The sequence below is a fragment of the Myotis brandtii genome, unplaced genomic scaffold, assembly GCF_000412655.1.
Source record: "Myotis brandtii unplaced genomic scaffold, ASM41265v1 scaffold4, whole genome shotgun sequence".
In the NCBI taxonomy this organism is placed as follows: domain Eukaryota; kingdom Metazoa; phylum Chordata; class Mammalia; order Chiroptera; family Vespertilionidae; genus Myotis; species Myotis brandtii.
The window spans coordinates 2,060,176-2,072,375 of NW_005365371.1; the positions used below are offsets into that span (position 1 = coordinate 2,060,176).

General features: G+C 48.9%; 1 protein-coding gene across 1 annotated transcript in view; it reads right to left on the reverse strand.

The window, feature by feature from the left end:
• Positions 1–12,200, reverse strand: part of ITGB5 (integrin, beta 5) — a 122,308-nt gene that overhangs the window by 45,686 nt on the left and 64,422 nt on the right. Inside the window, exons 8-9 of the mRNA XM_005873124.2 lie at positions 10,570–10,659; positions 2,192–2,326 (exon numbers count right to left, since the gene is read on the reverse strand). Coding sequence (XP_005873186.2) covers positions 2,192–2,326; positions 10,570–10,659 — 225 coding nt within the window. The remainder of the gene's footprint in view (positions 1–2,191; positions 2,327–10,569; positions 10,660–12,200) is intronic.

The following is a 12,200-nucleotide window of genomic DNA, read 5'->3' on the forward strand; positions in this document are numbered from 1 at the left end:
GAAATATCATTGGCAAATATGTTCTCCCATGCAGTGGGCTTTCTTGTTGTTTTGTTGATGGTTTCTTTTGCTGTGCAGAAGCTTTTTATTTTGATGTAGTCCCATTTGTTTATTTTCTCTTTAGTTTCCGATGCCCTAGGAACTGTATCGGTGAAGAAATTGCTTCGGCATATGTCTGAGATTTTGTTGCCTTTGGATTCCTCTAGTATTTTTATGGTTGTTTCTCATCCATTTAAGTCTTTTATCCATTTTGAGTTTATTTTTGTGTATGGTGTATGTTGGTGGTCTTTTGTGTGTTTTTTAAAATTATCTGGATTAATTAATTTATCAAAATAACATAAATACAAGGTATCCTCAAAAAATTTATACACACTTTAACAGCTGATAGCTCAATTTTGAAAATGAAATGTATTTTAATAAGCACTGCTTTTATAATTATTCAAAGTGTGTGTATACATTTTTGGGACACCATATATGTTGCTAAACTTGACAAGCATTAAAAATAAAATTTTATGGCAGGTGGGAGTGGTTGGGGAGGGGTCAATGGAAGAAAAAAGAGACATGTAATACTTTAAACAATAAAAAAATAAAAATAATTTTATTGGAAGTGCCTCTTTGATTATGAGGCTTTCCCCACCCCAATAGTTCATGTATATGTGAAATAATAATCCATTTTTTCGCTAAATAAGACAGGGATCATATTAATTCTATTCTTATTTGTTATTGGTATAGATTAAAGCACTCCCTCCAAAAAAACTTATTCACATAAATAGGAAGATGGGAATAGAAGTTTTGTTACAGCAACATCATCCTATTCCTGAATGCCCTCTGAGGTAATGCCATAAATAATCATTTTTTTTTAACTGCCCTTGACCAGAATCGAACCTGGGACCCTTCAGTCTGCAGGCCGACGCTCTATCCACTGAGCCAAACTAGTCAGGGCTAAATAATCATTTTTAATGATATATCTGACAACTTGAGAAGGCCCTCTTTCACTTTTTCTTCTTCCTTCCTTCCTTCCTTCCTTCCTTCCTTCCTTCCTTCCTTCCGCAAAGATGCTTGAGGAAAAACCCGTCTTAGAAAAAGATTTGTTACCCAGTCCCTCAAGTCCTTCTCAACATCGACACCATTATTTTGAATTGTCCTTTCGGTGGGGCAAGGCGCCGTGGTCATGTTTGGATGGGTGAGGGTAAGCCCAGGTGCTGTGGAGTGGATGAAGGGCAGTTGTGAAAGGGGAGGGAGGAGAGGACCAACTATGGAATGTGAGAAACCCAGGAGACGGCGGTGTAACCAGCCATGCCCTCTCCCTACGTCTTTCTGAGCTGTTTCCTGGAGTCCACGCTGCCTGCATGAGCCCAGTGCCCCGTCTGTGTCCTCATCACCCATCTAGCCTCCCTCGAGTCCTTGGTTTGGCCCACAGCTGCACATCTTGACATACAACGCTTCTTCCCCATCATGCAGTCACATCCACTTAGTGCACACAAGGCACCCATGCCCTCCGTTCTGTAAAGTTCTCCATCCCACTTCATCAAACAGAAGAGGTGAGTGGATTTCTTCATATTTTACAGGAGGGAAAAGTGAGGATCCGATTATCCAAAGCATAGAGTGAGCTGTAGAAGACTAGGAATGAGGCCAGGACTCTCAGATCCCTGCCCATATTCTCCCACCTGATTTCATCCCTGCCCGCTGGAAATAATAAGGATGTAAAACACCGAGGGCACAAAGTCAACCTGAGGAAGACAGGGGACAATGTACTGAGGCCATCTATTGGCTGGGGCTTTTTTTTTATTATTATTTATTTTTAGAGACAGGAAGGGAAAGGGAGAGAGAAACATCTATGAGAGAGCAAAACATTGACTGGCTGCCTCCTGCATGCCCCATATCAGGGATGGAGCCCGAAACCCGGGCTATGTGACCTGACCAGGAATCCAACCAGCAACCTTTCGGTGCACAGGACGATGCCCAGCTGAGCCACACTGGCCAGGCCTCGCCCGGGGCTTTTAAACAAATCCATCTGGAACCTTGAAGATGACAACACAGGGCAGGCTCAGGAAAGCCCCCCAGGCTGATAAGTAGGAAGACAGAATGCAAAACCCTGAAAGAATCTGATAAGTCACAAAAGTTACCAGAAGCCAAAGAATGCTGGCCAGTGCTAACTGTGCCACATAAACGGAGAGGAGAGAGAACTTACCGTGTCCCCGATCTTCAGGCCCTCACACTTCCTCTGGTCAGGGTAGGACACGCCATCCTGGCAGGTGGCAGTGAAGAAGAGGTTAAGGTCTTCAGGCTGATCCCAGACTGACAGCTCCACCTTAGACCGGATGCTCTGAACAGAGAGAGAAGATGAGGCCCAAACCACTTAGTAATGGCCAGGATGCTTTCCACAATGGCTCTCTGATGCCCACATGGCTTCCTCTCACTCAGGTAAGAGCCAGTGGGCTCATTTTGGTGCCCCTTTCTCTCCACACAATCAGACTGATCTAGCTAAACCTGTCTGAGGTCTCCGCTGGGAGCTCGGAGATGTTGGACATGGTCCACCTGCCATACGATATTATTATCTGCTTCAAGGGATGATGCTCCAGCCTGTTTGCCTCTCCAGCCACCTCTCATCCCACCCTCAGCTTCAGACATGCAGCTCCTCAAACCCTCCCACGTTGCCCTGTGCTCTCCAAACTGTGGGCCTTCACCCATGGAATAACATTCCTCTGCTCAGTGGCTCCTCTCCTCCCTTCCCCTGGCTGGCTCCTTCTCTTCCTTCCAAATCAGTTCAGCAGGCACTTTCCCCTGGAACCGTATTGTCCTTCAGGCCCACACCCCTCCCCGTCAGATGAGAGCCACCTGCACAAGGCGGAACGGCATTATCAGAGAATAACATCTTTTGTGTGACTTGTGTTCTCAAGACAGTGAGTGAAATGAAAATCAAGCCACGATTTCCCATCAGAATAGAAGAAAGGAAGGAAGGAAGGAAGGAAGGAAGGAAGGAAGGAAGGAAGGAAGGAAGGAAGGAAGGAAGGAAAGAAGGAAGGAAGGAAGGGAAAAGAAAAGAAAAGAAAAGAAAAGAAAAGAAAAGAAAAGAAAAGAAAAGAAAAGAAAAGAAAAGAAAAGAAAAGAAAAGAAAAGAAAAGAAAAGAAAAGAAAAGAAAAGAAAAGAAAAGGAAGGAAAGGAAGAAAGAAAGAAAGAAAAGGCTGAGAACATCAAGTGTTAGAAAGGTGCAGAGCAACTGAGGCCCTCGCATCCTGCTGGTGGGAGCGTCAATTGGTACAGCCTTTGAGAAAACCTTTCGGCAGCATCTACTCAAGCTCAGGCCAACCTTAGACCTGTTAATTCACCCAAGGACTATAGGCAACAGAGATGTGCACTAACCTGAAGGTAGGTACAAGGATGTTTATAGCAACACTGTCCATAACAGCTACCCAAATGCCTATCCACAGAATAGGTTTTACTTTTAAATGGGGGCGTGTTCACACAATACCACACAGCACTGAGAATGGATGAAACATGACTACATCTCACGACACAGATGAATCTCATAAAGATAACAATGCCCGAAAGAAGCCAGACACAAATGGCCTATAGACTACATGATTCTATTTACATGAAATTCAAAACAGGCAAAAATAATGGTTCCCCTTGGGGGACAGTAATGGCGGGGGGGGGGGGATAGGGACTTCTGGGTGCTAATAATATTCTGTGGTGGGTTTTTTTTAGCCAGGTGCTGGATACTCAGGTGTATTTAGATTGTTTCCTTTCTGTCTTCTTTCTTCTTTTTCATTTTGCTGAACACGTAGTATTAAACTTGTATACGTTAAATATGCAGTTTTCCTAACAAATTAACAGCTGATAAAAATAATCTCTGCAAAAAACTCTCTTCCTTTGCAACAAATTGTGCAAGTGCATCTAAAACTCTAAAAATACTCTGTCTTAAATCCACTTCCTCTCGGAAGTGCCAGCCTGAACTGGAGAAGGTTTTGAGTGCCGCTCCAACCCCCCTCCCAACCCCCCACCACACACACACACACACACACACACACACACACACTCTCCTGCTGGAAGTGATTAGCTATTCCCACCGAGTTGTGAATTCTAAGGGCCATATTATATTTTTCCCTGGGACTGAGCACAAGCTTTTGTTGATGGATGGAAGGATGGACAGTCTAACGGCAGCCACACTAAGGAGAAACTTAAAGTTATTTTTGAAAGACTAGATACTTTTTAAAAATTTGACTAACTATGAGGATGAGGCAAAACAGTATGTCATGAAAGGGCTAGGTGGACTGGAGCTATGTAAGAAGTTTCCTGGGGAGAGTCAGGTTAAATATGGCCCTTGTGGTCCCGGCCAGTGTGCCTCAGCTAGTTGCAGCATAGCCCTGTGCACCAAAAGGTCTCGGGTTCAGTTCCCTGTCAGGGTACATAGGTTCGATCCCTGGTCAGGGCAACTGATCAATGTTTCTCTCTCACAAAGATGTTGCTCTCTCTCCCTCTCCCTAAAAAAAAAAAAAAAAAAAAAATCAATAAAAACATATATTTTTTTAAAAAAAGAAATATGGGCCTTATGGTTCACAAACAGGATGCTGTGAGGGAGTACCAGCGCTCCCCGTGAAGATCCTGAACCTGGACGCGTCAGTGGAGAAAGAGCACTGGACTGGGGCTCCCAGTCTATGAATCAGCAACTATAACGGATGGAACCTGAATCTATAGTCTCCTCTGGCGGTAAGACCCCAGAGTTTTGTGTTCTGATCTGAAGTTTATATTATTCCCGCTTGCTACACACTCTCTAAAACTGGAAACTCTCAAGATGTGAGAGGGGTAGGGATCACGGAGATGACTTAGTTCGAACCTCTCTTTCTATGGAAGTGGAGGCCAGAGAAAAGGGCTCATCCGGGGTCACCTGTGCCAGAGGCGGGCAGGACCAGGACGGGGCCAGGCCCTCCGGCCCCCACGGTGCTCTCTGTAATCACCACACCCAGGACTTCTTTCTTGTAAACCTGGCTCTGTCTGTGAAGAGTGTGGATGGCCAGGTTGTATTCTACTTGTAGGGGTCAGTCTTCCCTAAAAGACTGAAATCCCAGAGGGCAGGACTGTGTTCTGCTCAGTTTTATTCCCAAGGTCTAGCATGATGCCTGCCAGCTGTTAGTATGTATTTGCTCAATGCATGGATGCATGGATACCGTGAATGAACAGAAAACAAGACACAGTAGAGGGACAAAGCCACAGGCAGGGCAGTTCTTCCACAGGAAGACTTAGGTGGGACTCCTGACCTTCAACCAACCCCTACCAGTTCTGCCCCTGAAGATGCTTCCTCACGCCTCATCCTCAGACTAGGAGACAGTGTCGACAATGTCAGAAGTTTGAAGGCTATTAAGCACTCGGTCAGCCCAGGGCACATCTGCAACTGCTTTAAGTCAGGCAGCTGTGGTGTGGGTGGGAGCAGACTTTATGGCAACAGCAAAAAGAGAAACACATGCTCGGCGAGGAGCAGTTTACACCAGGGCTCTGACGTCACCCTCCGCATGCAACGGCTGTGGCTTCCAGCTCATTCCGCTCTTTCCCACTCGGAGAAGAGGCCGCAGTGACTGCCCTCTGCGTCCTCGCTCCCCTTTCTCAGTGCGACGCGATGCAGGTGCTGTGTGTGCAGCCAGGGCCCCTCTGGGCGCTGGAAGGGGCCCTGTCACCAGCACCAGCACCAGCTGTGCAGCAAAACTCCACATCACTGAACACCCTTCGGGGATTCGGGGATCTCTCTCAATGAAGAATTTGGCACAGCAAGAATAAATTTATAAATCAAAGCCCAGGGCTGAAGATTTCTCACTATGAAAATTGCATAGGACAGACTGGATTCTGAAAGATATTAAATTAAACAGGCCCTTCCCATTTTGCTCCCTCCGCAGCCTAGCTAAATGCCGCAGCTATTTCATCTGTTACATATGTTCCAACCAAAATCTTTCCAGAATGTCCCCACAGATGGTTTGCCAGCAACTCTCGGGGGTAAAAGTCAACACCCTCACTTAGTCATGTGCTGTATGACTCATTTGAAATGCACCACAAACCGCTGAGACGGAAAGGTGACACAGAGAAATGCAAACAGTCCGGTTAGAGCTGGGCTTGGACCCTGGCCAGAGAGAAGAGCAGGTGAAAGGGTAGCCAGGGCTAACTGGGGCCTCTAGTGAGGCCAAGGCCAAAGCCACACCCACACCCACACCCACACCCACAATACATACACCCTCCACACACACCATACACATACACCCCCCCATACACCATACACATACTACAGACATATACACCACACAAACACCCCCCACACACACCACACACATCATACACATATACCCCCATACACCATACATACTACAGATATACACACCACACACATAGCACACAAACACCCCACACACATATACACCACATACATCATACACATACTACAGACATACACACCACACAAACACCCCCACACACACACACCACACACCATACATACTACAGACATACACAACACATACATACCAACAAGCAACCACACACACACACCATACACACCACACACATACATATATTCCAACCACACCCCCATCATACACAACCTACCACATACCCTACATACACACCACCACCCCCGCCTTTACACACACACACACACACACACACACACACACACCATAGCAGAGGCCAGTGCTAGGCTCAACCCCAGGAAAAGTGCTAAAAAGTCCATGGGCTGCCCATTTGCCAGAAACACTGGCAACATGAAACAGGTACTAAATCAGCATCGAGCACCAGCACACCCACACGGCTTCCACCACCAGGGCTTTGCCCCAGATTCCCTGCCATTTCACATCTCTATACTGAATATCTTACTTTAAAATTCCACTGGGGGGAGGGGGGCAGAAGGAGGCAACGGCCACACGTCCACCTATGCAGAGTGAGGGTCTGTTCCATATCGTGACGGTGGTGATAGATTTGCAGGTAGGTACGTACGTGTGTCACAACTTATACATGTTACATCTGTACAGTTTATCATGTGTTGTCTCCCAGTAGAGCTGCTTTAAAACTGTCCGCTGAACTTGACTAGTCATTGTGGATCGTATGCCAGAATTGCCCATTTGAAAAAAGTCGAGTTTCAAATGTTCATTCATCCATTGTATGTCTCATTCCCTAACGGGTTCTCTTTTAGGAACCGGTTTAGCTCAGACTCCAATTACAGAGCGAGGTTCCCACAATTCCTCAGGGGTTCACCCCAGCTCCACACGCAGCTCCCCCGGAAAAGGTCGTTCTCTATTCATCCTGTCCTGGCTCCTCAGCAGCGGAGGGCTCCCCACTCCTCTCCCGCCCCGACACAGACAGAGCACGCTTCCCCAGGTCCCTGGATTTCTGTAAAGAACACAAATTCGTGTATCATGATCCTGCTCAGAGCCAACGCAACGGGGCTCAGAGAGAGAGCGCTGCCAGCACGTGCGGTTCCCACCCAGGGGACCTCCAACAACGCCACGCTCCCCGGTTTCCAGCAGCCCCCCGCAAGTGTGGATAGTTTCACAGGCAGGTACGTGTGTCAGAACTTAAACCGTACCCTTTACATCTGTACAGTTTATCATGTGTTCATGGTCTCCCAATAAAGCTGCTTTAAAACTTTCCACTGAATATGACTAGTCCTTGTGGATCGTATTCCTTAGCCACACAGCGCTGATTGAGCTGTGTTTTTCATTTCTGGCGAACAGCTCCCAGCCAGGTCTATGGGCCTGGGTGTCCTTATGCCCTCCTTTATCAAAGGCAGGAGGAGCTGAGAGCCTGCGCCTTCACCAGGAAATGCCCTCAGGGAGGCCCAGAGTCTGTCATTGCCCACAGGGGCTGACTCGGGAGCTGGGGACGAAAATGCTGGGAGGTGGCTCCTCCCCGGAAGCTCAGGAGAACATCCTCACCTCACCCCAGAGCTTGAGATGTGGTTGCTCTTTAGCCATTGCTCCCTCAAAGGCCTTGTCTCAGTAGGAGGCAAGCTGTGGCCACCCCACCAGAGAGAACAAGTTCAACAGCAGCCCCCTCCCAACCCAGACCCCAGAAGGATGGGGGGGACAACCCAGGTATGGTTCCAGCGCTTGCATTGCCTTCTTTCTCTTTTTTGTCCTTACCCAAGGACATGCTCATTGATTTCAGAGAGAGAGAAACATTGATGTGAGAGAGAAACATCCATCAGTTGCCTCCCATATGCTCCCCAGCTGGGGTCCAAACCCACAATCTAGGCATGTGCTCTGACTGGGAATCGAACCAGCCACCTTCTGGTGCGTGGGATGATGCTCCTGTTAGGTTAGGTGGCTCAGGAGGCGGTGCAAGAAATAGAGAGTCCAGTGAATCAGAAAAGAAAGGAAAGGAAAGTTTATTTCTGCGTCCCCGGGAGACCCACGTACCCCAAAGACAGGGCACGTGGATTCACACCAACATGGAGGGGGGCGCTTTTTTTATACTGCGGTTGGGTGAGGGGCGGGGACATGAGCTGAGGTATTCAGTTGAGGAAGCTTCAGCTACAGGGGGGTCAGCAAGGTATTCAGGAATGAGTCAGTATCTGTGTGGGGGTATGTGGATTCAGGGAGAAGAAGCTGGTATCTGTGTCTGGCACGTAGATCTGTGAGAAATTCCAGGGGGAGTCCATTGTCTCATCACATGTCTGCATGTATCCGATCCTGGGCTCTCTCCGACCTAACAGCTCCCACCCTCTGAGCTAGCTGGCCAGGGCTCACTCTGACTTCTTCAGTTCAGTGCCCACAGCTTGTTCCCAAGAGGTTCAGAGCGAGGCAGGGGCCTCGAAAAGAGGACAACACTCGGCAGCCCAGGCCCCCTCCCTCCTACACACACTCTCTTCTCAAATGCTCTCTCAGTTCATTACATTTCCATTCACTGAAATCTGAAAGTCACCAAGCATAACCTGGAAACCCTGTCTTACTGGGATCTTGGTTCTGAGGTGACCAATGGATCCAGCGAAAATTTAGAGGTCAGAGATCAGAGAAGAGGATGTGAGTATGTGGGGAGTGGGGTCCCAGAGGAGAAGGAAGTCTCCAGTTTCTCTCAATAGGGAGTGAGGAGGAATTGGAGAATTTGTGGAGAAGAGGACCCTTAGCTGTAACAGAAGGTGGGGGAGGGAAGAAGGACCAGCCACAAACCCTCGCTGTCCCCCAACTCACACCAAAGCTCCAGGAGCTCAAGGGAGGGCCGCCCCGCCCCCCTGCCCCCAAGCTCCAGGGCTCCTCCAGCAGCAGGGGTGAGGGCACCCCCTATGGCTCTAGTCACTCAGAAAAGGGCTGGAGCAGTAGATTGAAAAATCAACACTGGGAAAGGCTGAGCTCCAAATGCTCATCTGTAAACCAGTCGTGGCTGGAAAGATGGTTCATCTCATACATGGGACGCCACAGTGGCTAACTGGGCTCCCAGAACTAATGGTGGTACTTAGACTATACTTACTCTATGTATAACTTTGTTTTAAACAGAAGACACACTTTGAATCCTGTTTGGGAGTTACCTGGCCCTGTGAAGGGCAAGGTGGGTACTGGGAACTTCACAGGGAGAGGATAGCTGAGAGCATATTAGTACCTCCCAGCACAAGAACCTGTGTCCGCCACTTTCCTGGCGGGAGGGGGGGAGGAGTAGGTTTGCCCAGTCAGTGTGGTTCAGTGGTTGAGCATCCACCTACGAACCAGGAGGTCATGGTTCGATTCCTGGTCAAGGCACATGCCTGGGTTGCAGGCTCTCTCCCTAGTAGGGGGCATGCAGGAGGCAGCCCATCGATGATTCTCTCTCATCATTGATGTTTCTATTCCTATCTCCCTCTTCCTTCCTCTCTGAAATCAATAAAAATATATTTAAAAAAATTTTTTAAGGTAGGTGGAGGCAAGTACTTCTTGGGTATTGAGAATTGAGGTAAAGGAGAATAAAGAGGAGAGAGGTGTGGGAATCACGGACAGTCAGTTTGGGGTGTGGAAGTGACTCCTAAGCCACGTCTCTAAATGCTGCAATAGCAGAGCCAAGCTATGCGATGGCTTACAACAGCACAGAATCTCCCAGGCCCACCCAGGCTCCTCCGATTACAGTCAGATCCCAAGTGTGTAGGCAAAGACCTATTGTTGATTCTTCTCGGGTCTTCTACCCCATTTCAGTTTGCAGCTCTGAGCTAAGCTCCATGAGCCTGGGGAATTTCAACTGTCCTGCCACTGTGAGGTGGCATCTGTGTGTGTGCTCCTCCCGTCTCCCCACAGGGAGCACAGTGGCCGGATTGCCTAGGCAACTGGTGGGTGGAGAGTACCTGTACCCACCCAGTCAGAACCTGCATGGTCAGGGGCCGAGGGCTGAGTCTGACTGAGCATCCACAGCTGATGATGAGAGTCAGGTTGGCAGAGGGGAGGGGAGGGGAGGCTTCAAGCCGGAATCTGAGCAAAGGAGGAAGGCACCAAACTCAAAAGGCAAGAGGCAGGAAGCAGAGCCGAGCACCCGGGGTGGTGCGCTGCCCACCTGAGTCCAGGCAGCTCCCGGAGCCTCAGGGGAAGAGGGTGGGGGTGGAGGTGGGGATCGGGAAGAAACTGATGACTTACACTGTACGCATTGATGATCAGTTGAATGATATTTTTAGAGTCTCCGTGTAAAATCTCCACCGTTGTTCCGGGTATCAAGGCTGTAAAATTCTTGGGGGGGGGGGGAGAAAAAAGAAGTCAGTTCATCTGCCCTTCCATGCCGTCAGAGTAAACCCTGCTCTAGAATGGAAGGGGCCCCCACGCTGGTCTGCCACTCTCCCACACCACACACTGGAGAGGAGGCCACAAGGAAAGGTGAAAGGAACTGCGCAGGGAAACGGGCATTGCTGTAGGCTGTGCAGCACCCATTCCTGAAGGTCTAGACCTGTTCCTACAGCATAAGCCATGCTCCTTCTTGGAGACCTTGTCCCCTGGCATATAAGGCACAACTCTGAAAGTCCCTCCTCCAAGGCCAACACATCCCACCCTATTTCCCGCCAGCTCTCGCCTCGACTGCATAGCTATTCCCGGGATCAGCTCAAGGATGCCCTCAGCTGCTCAGCCTCTTTCCCTAGCAGGGACCAGAGATGTGAACGGTGCGTGAACGGTGCCCTCTGGGGATCTCTGGGTGAAGTCCTGCCACAAAGCAGCGGGCCTGAAGTAGTTGCCTTTTCTCTTTCACCTGAGTATGCCACTTAGTAAAGTGACAGAAACTCTAGAAACACCCTCCGCCCTCAGCCTGTCGTGGGCGCCTCCCTGAGCAAGGTGTCCCTGGTTCTGAGCAAGGATGGCTCAGCCAAGGTGGAGGTCTTCCCGCCTGTGCCCCTGGGACACACCCAGCACAGTCTGTGTGCCTGGTCCTCTAAACACGCTATTTGTGGATGGGTATGTGTTATCCTGCTACCTTCCACGAAACAAAAAAGAAAAACAATCGCTTTCATCTTCTAAAATGGATTCAGACTGAAAGAAGATGAAGAGCTCAAGAACATGTAAGTGGCCCTTTATCGGCAGTGATCTCAGGCAGGAGCGGGAGATAAACGTAATTAGACAAAGGCTCTTGGTGGGCATTCAGAGCGGGAAGGAGAAGGGATGAGGGCCGGCTGTTCCAAGGGTGGGGATGAGGGTCCCATAGCCTCTCAATTCCAAGGATGTCGGAGGCGAGCTGGGATTACGTTTAGCTTAGATGCGCTCCCTGAGCAACTTGGAGGGAGGTGAGTGCTCGTTCCCCATGTGCCTGTGACTGTGGGAAAAGCACACTCACCAGGGGAGTTACTCTGATGGTCCATGGAAGGACCTGGAAATAGTCTCTTTTAGACAGAACAGATTCACACACAGACTGCTCTGTTCCCTCAAGACATCTCTTGTTTACAATGGGAGTTCCTGTCCCAGGCTAACCCATGGCCCCCCGGACTCTGTGGGCAAGGCAGGAAAGCTCGGGAGTACTGGAGCTAGTGACCAGCCTGCTTCAATGCCTTCGTTTTCTTCCTGTGCATTTTCACTTTATATTTCCTTCCTCATCAGGGTGTGCACCACCCCCCTCCCCCACCTGTGTTTCCATTTCATCATCTGAGAAGCAAGAATTCATATTTCCCAAGTTTTTCTCAAGATTAAATGAGATACCACATGTTTACATTCCTTGTAAAGGTATACACTGCTGGGTAAATTGCTTTAACATGGATATTTTCCACGAGAACAAGACAGGGCTATAATCT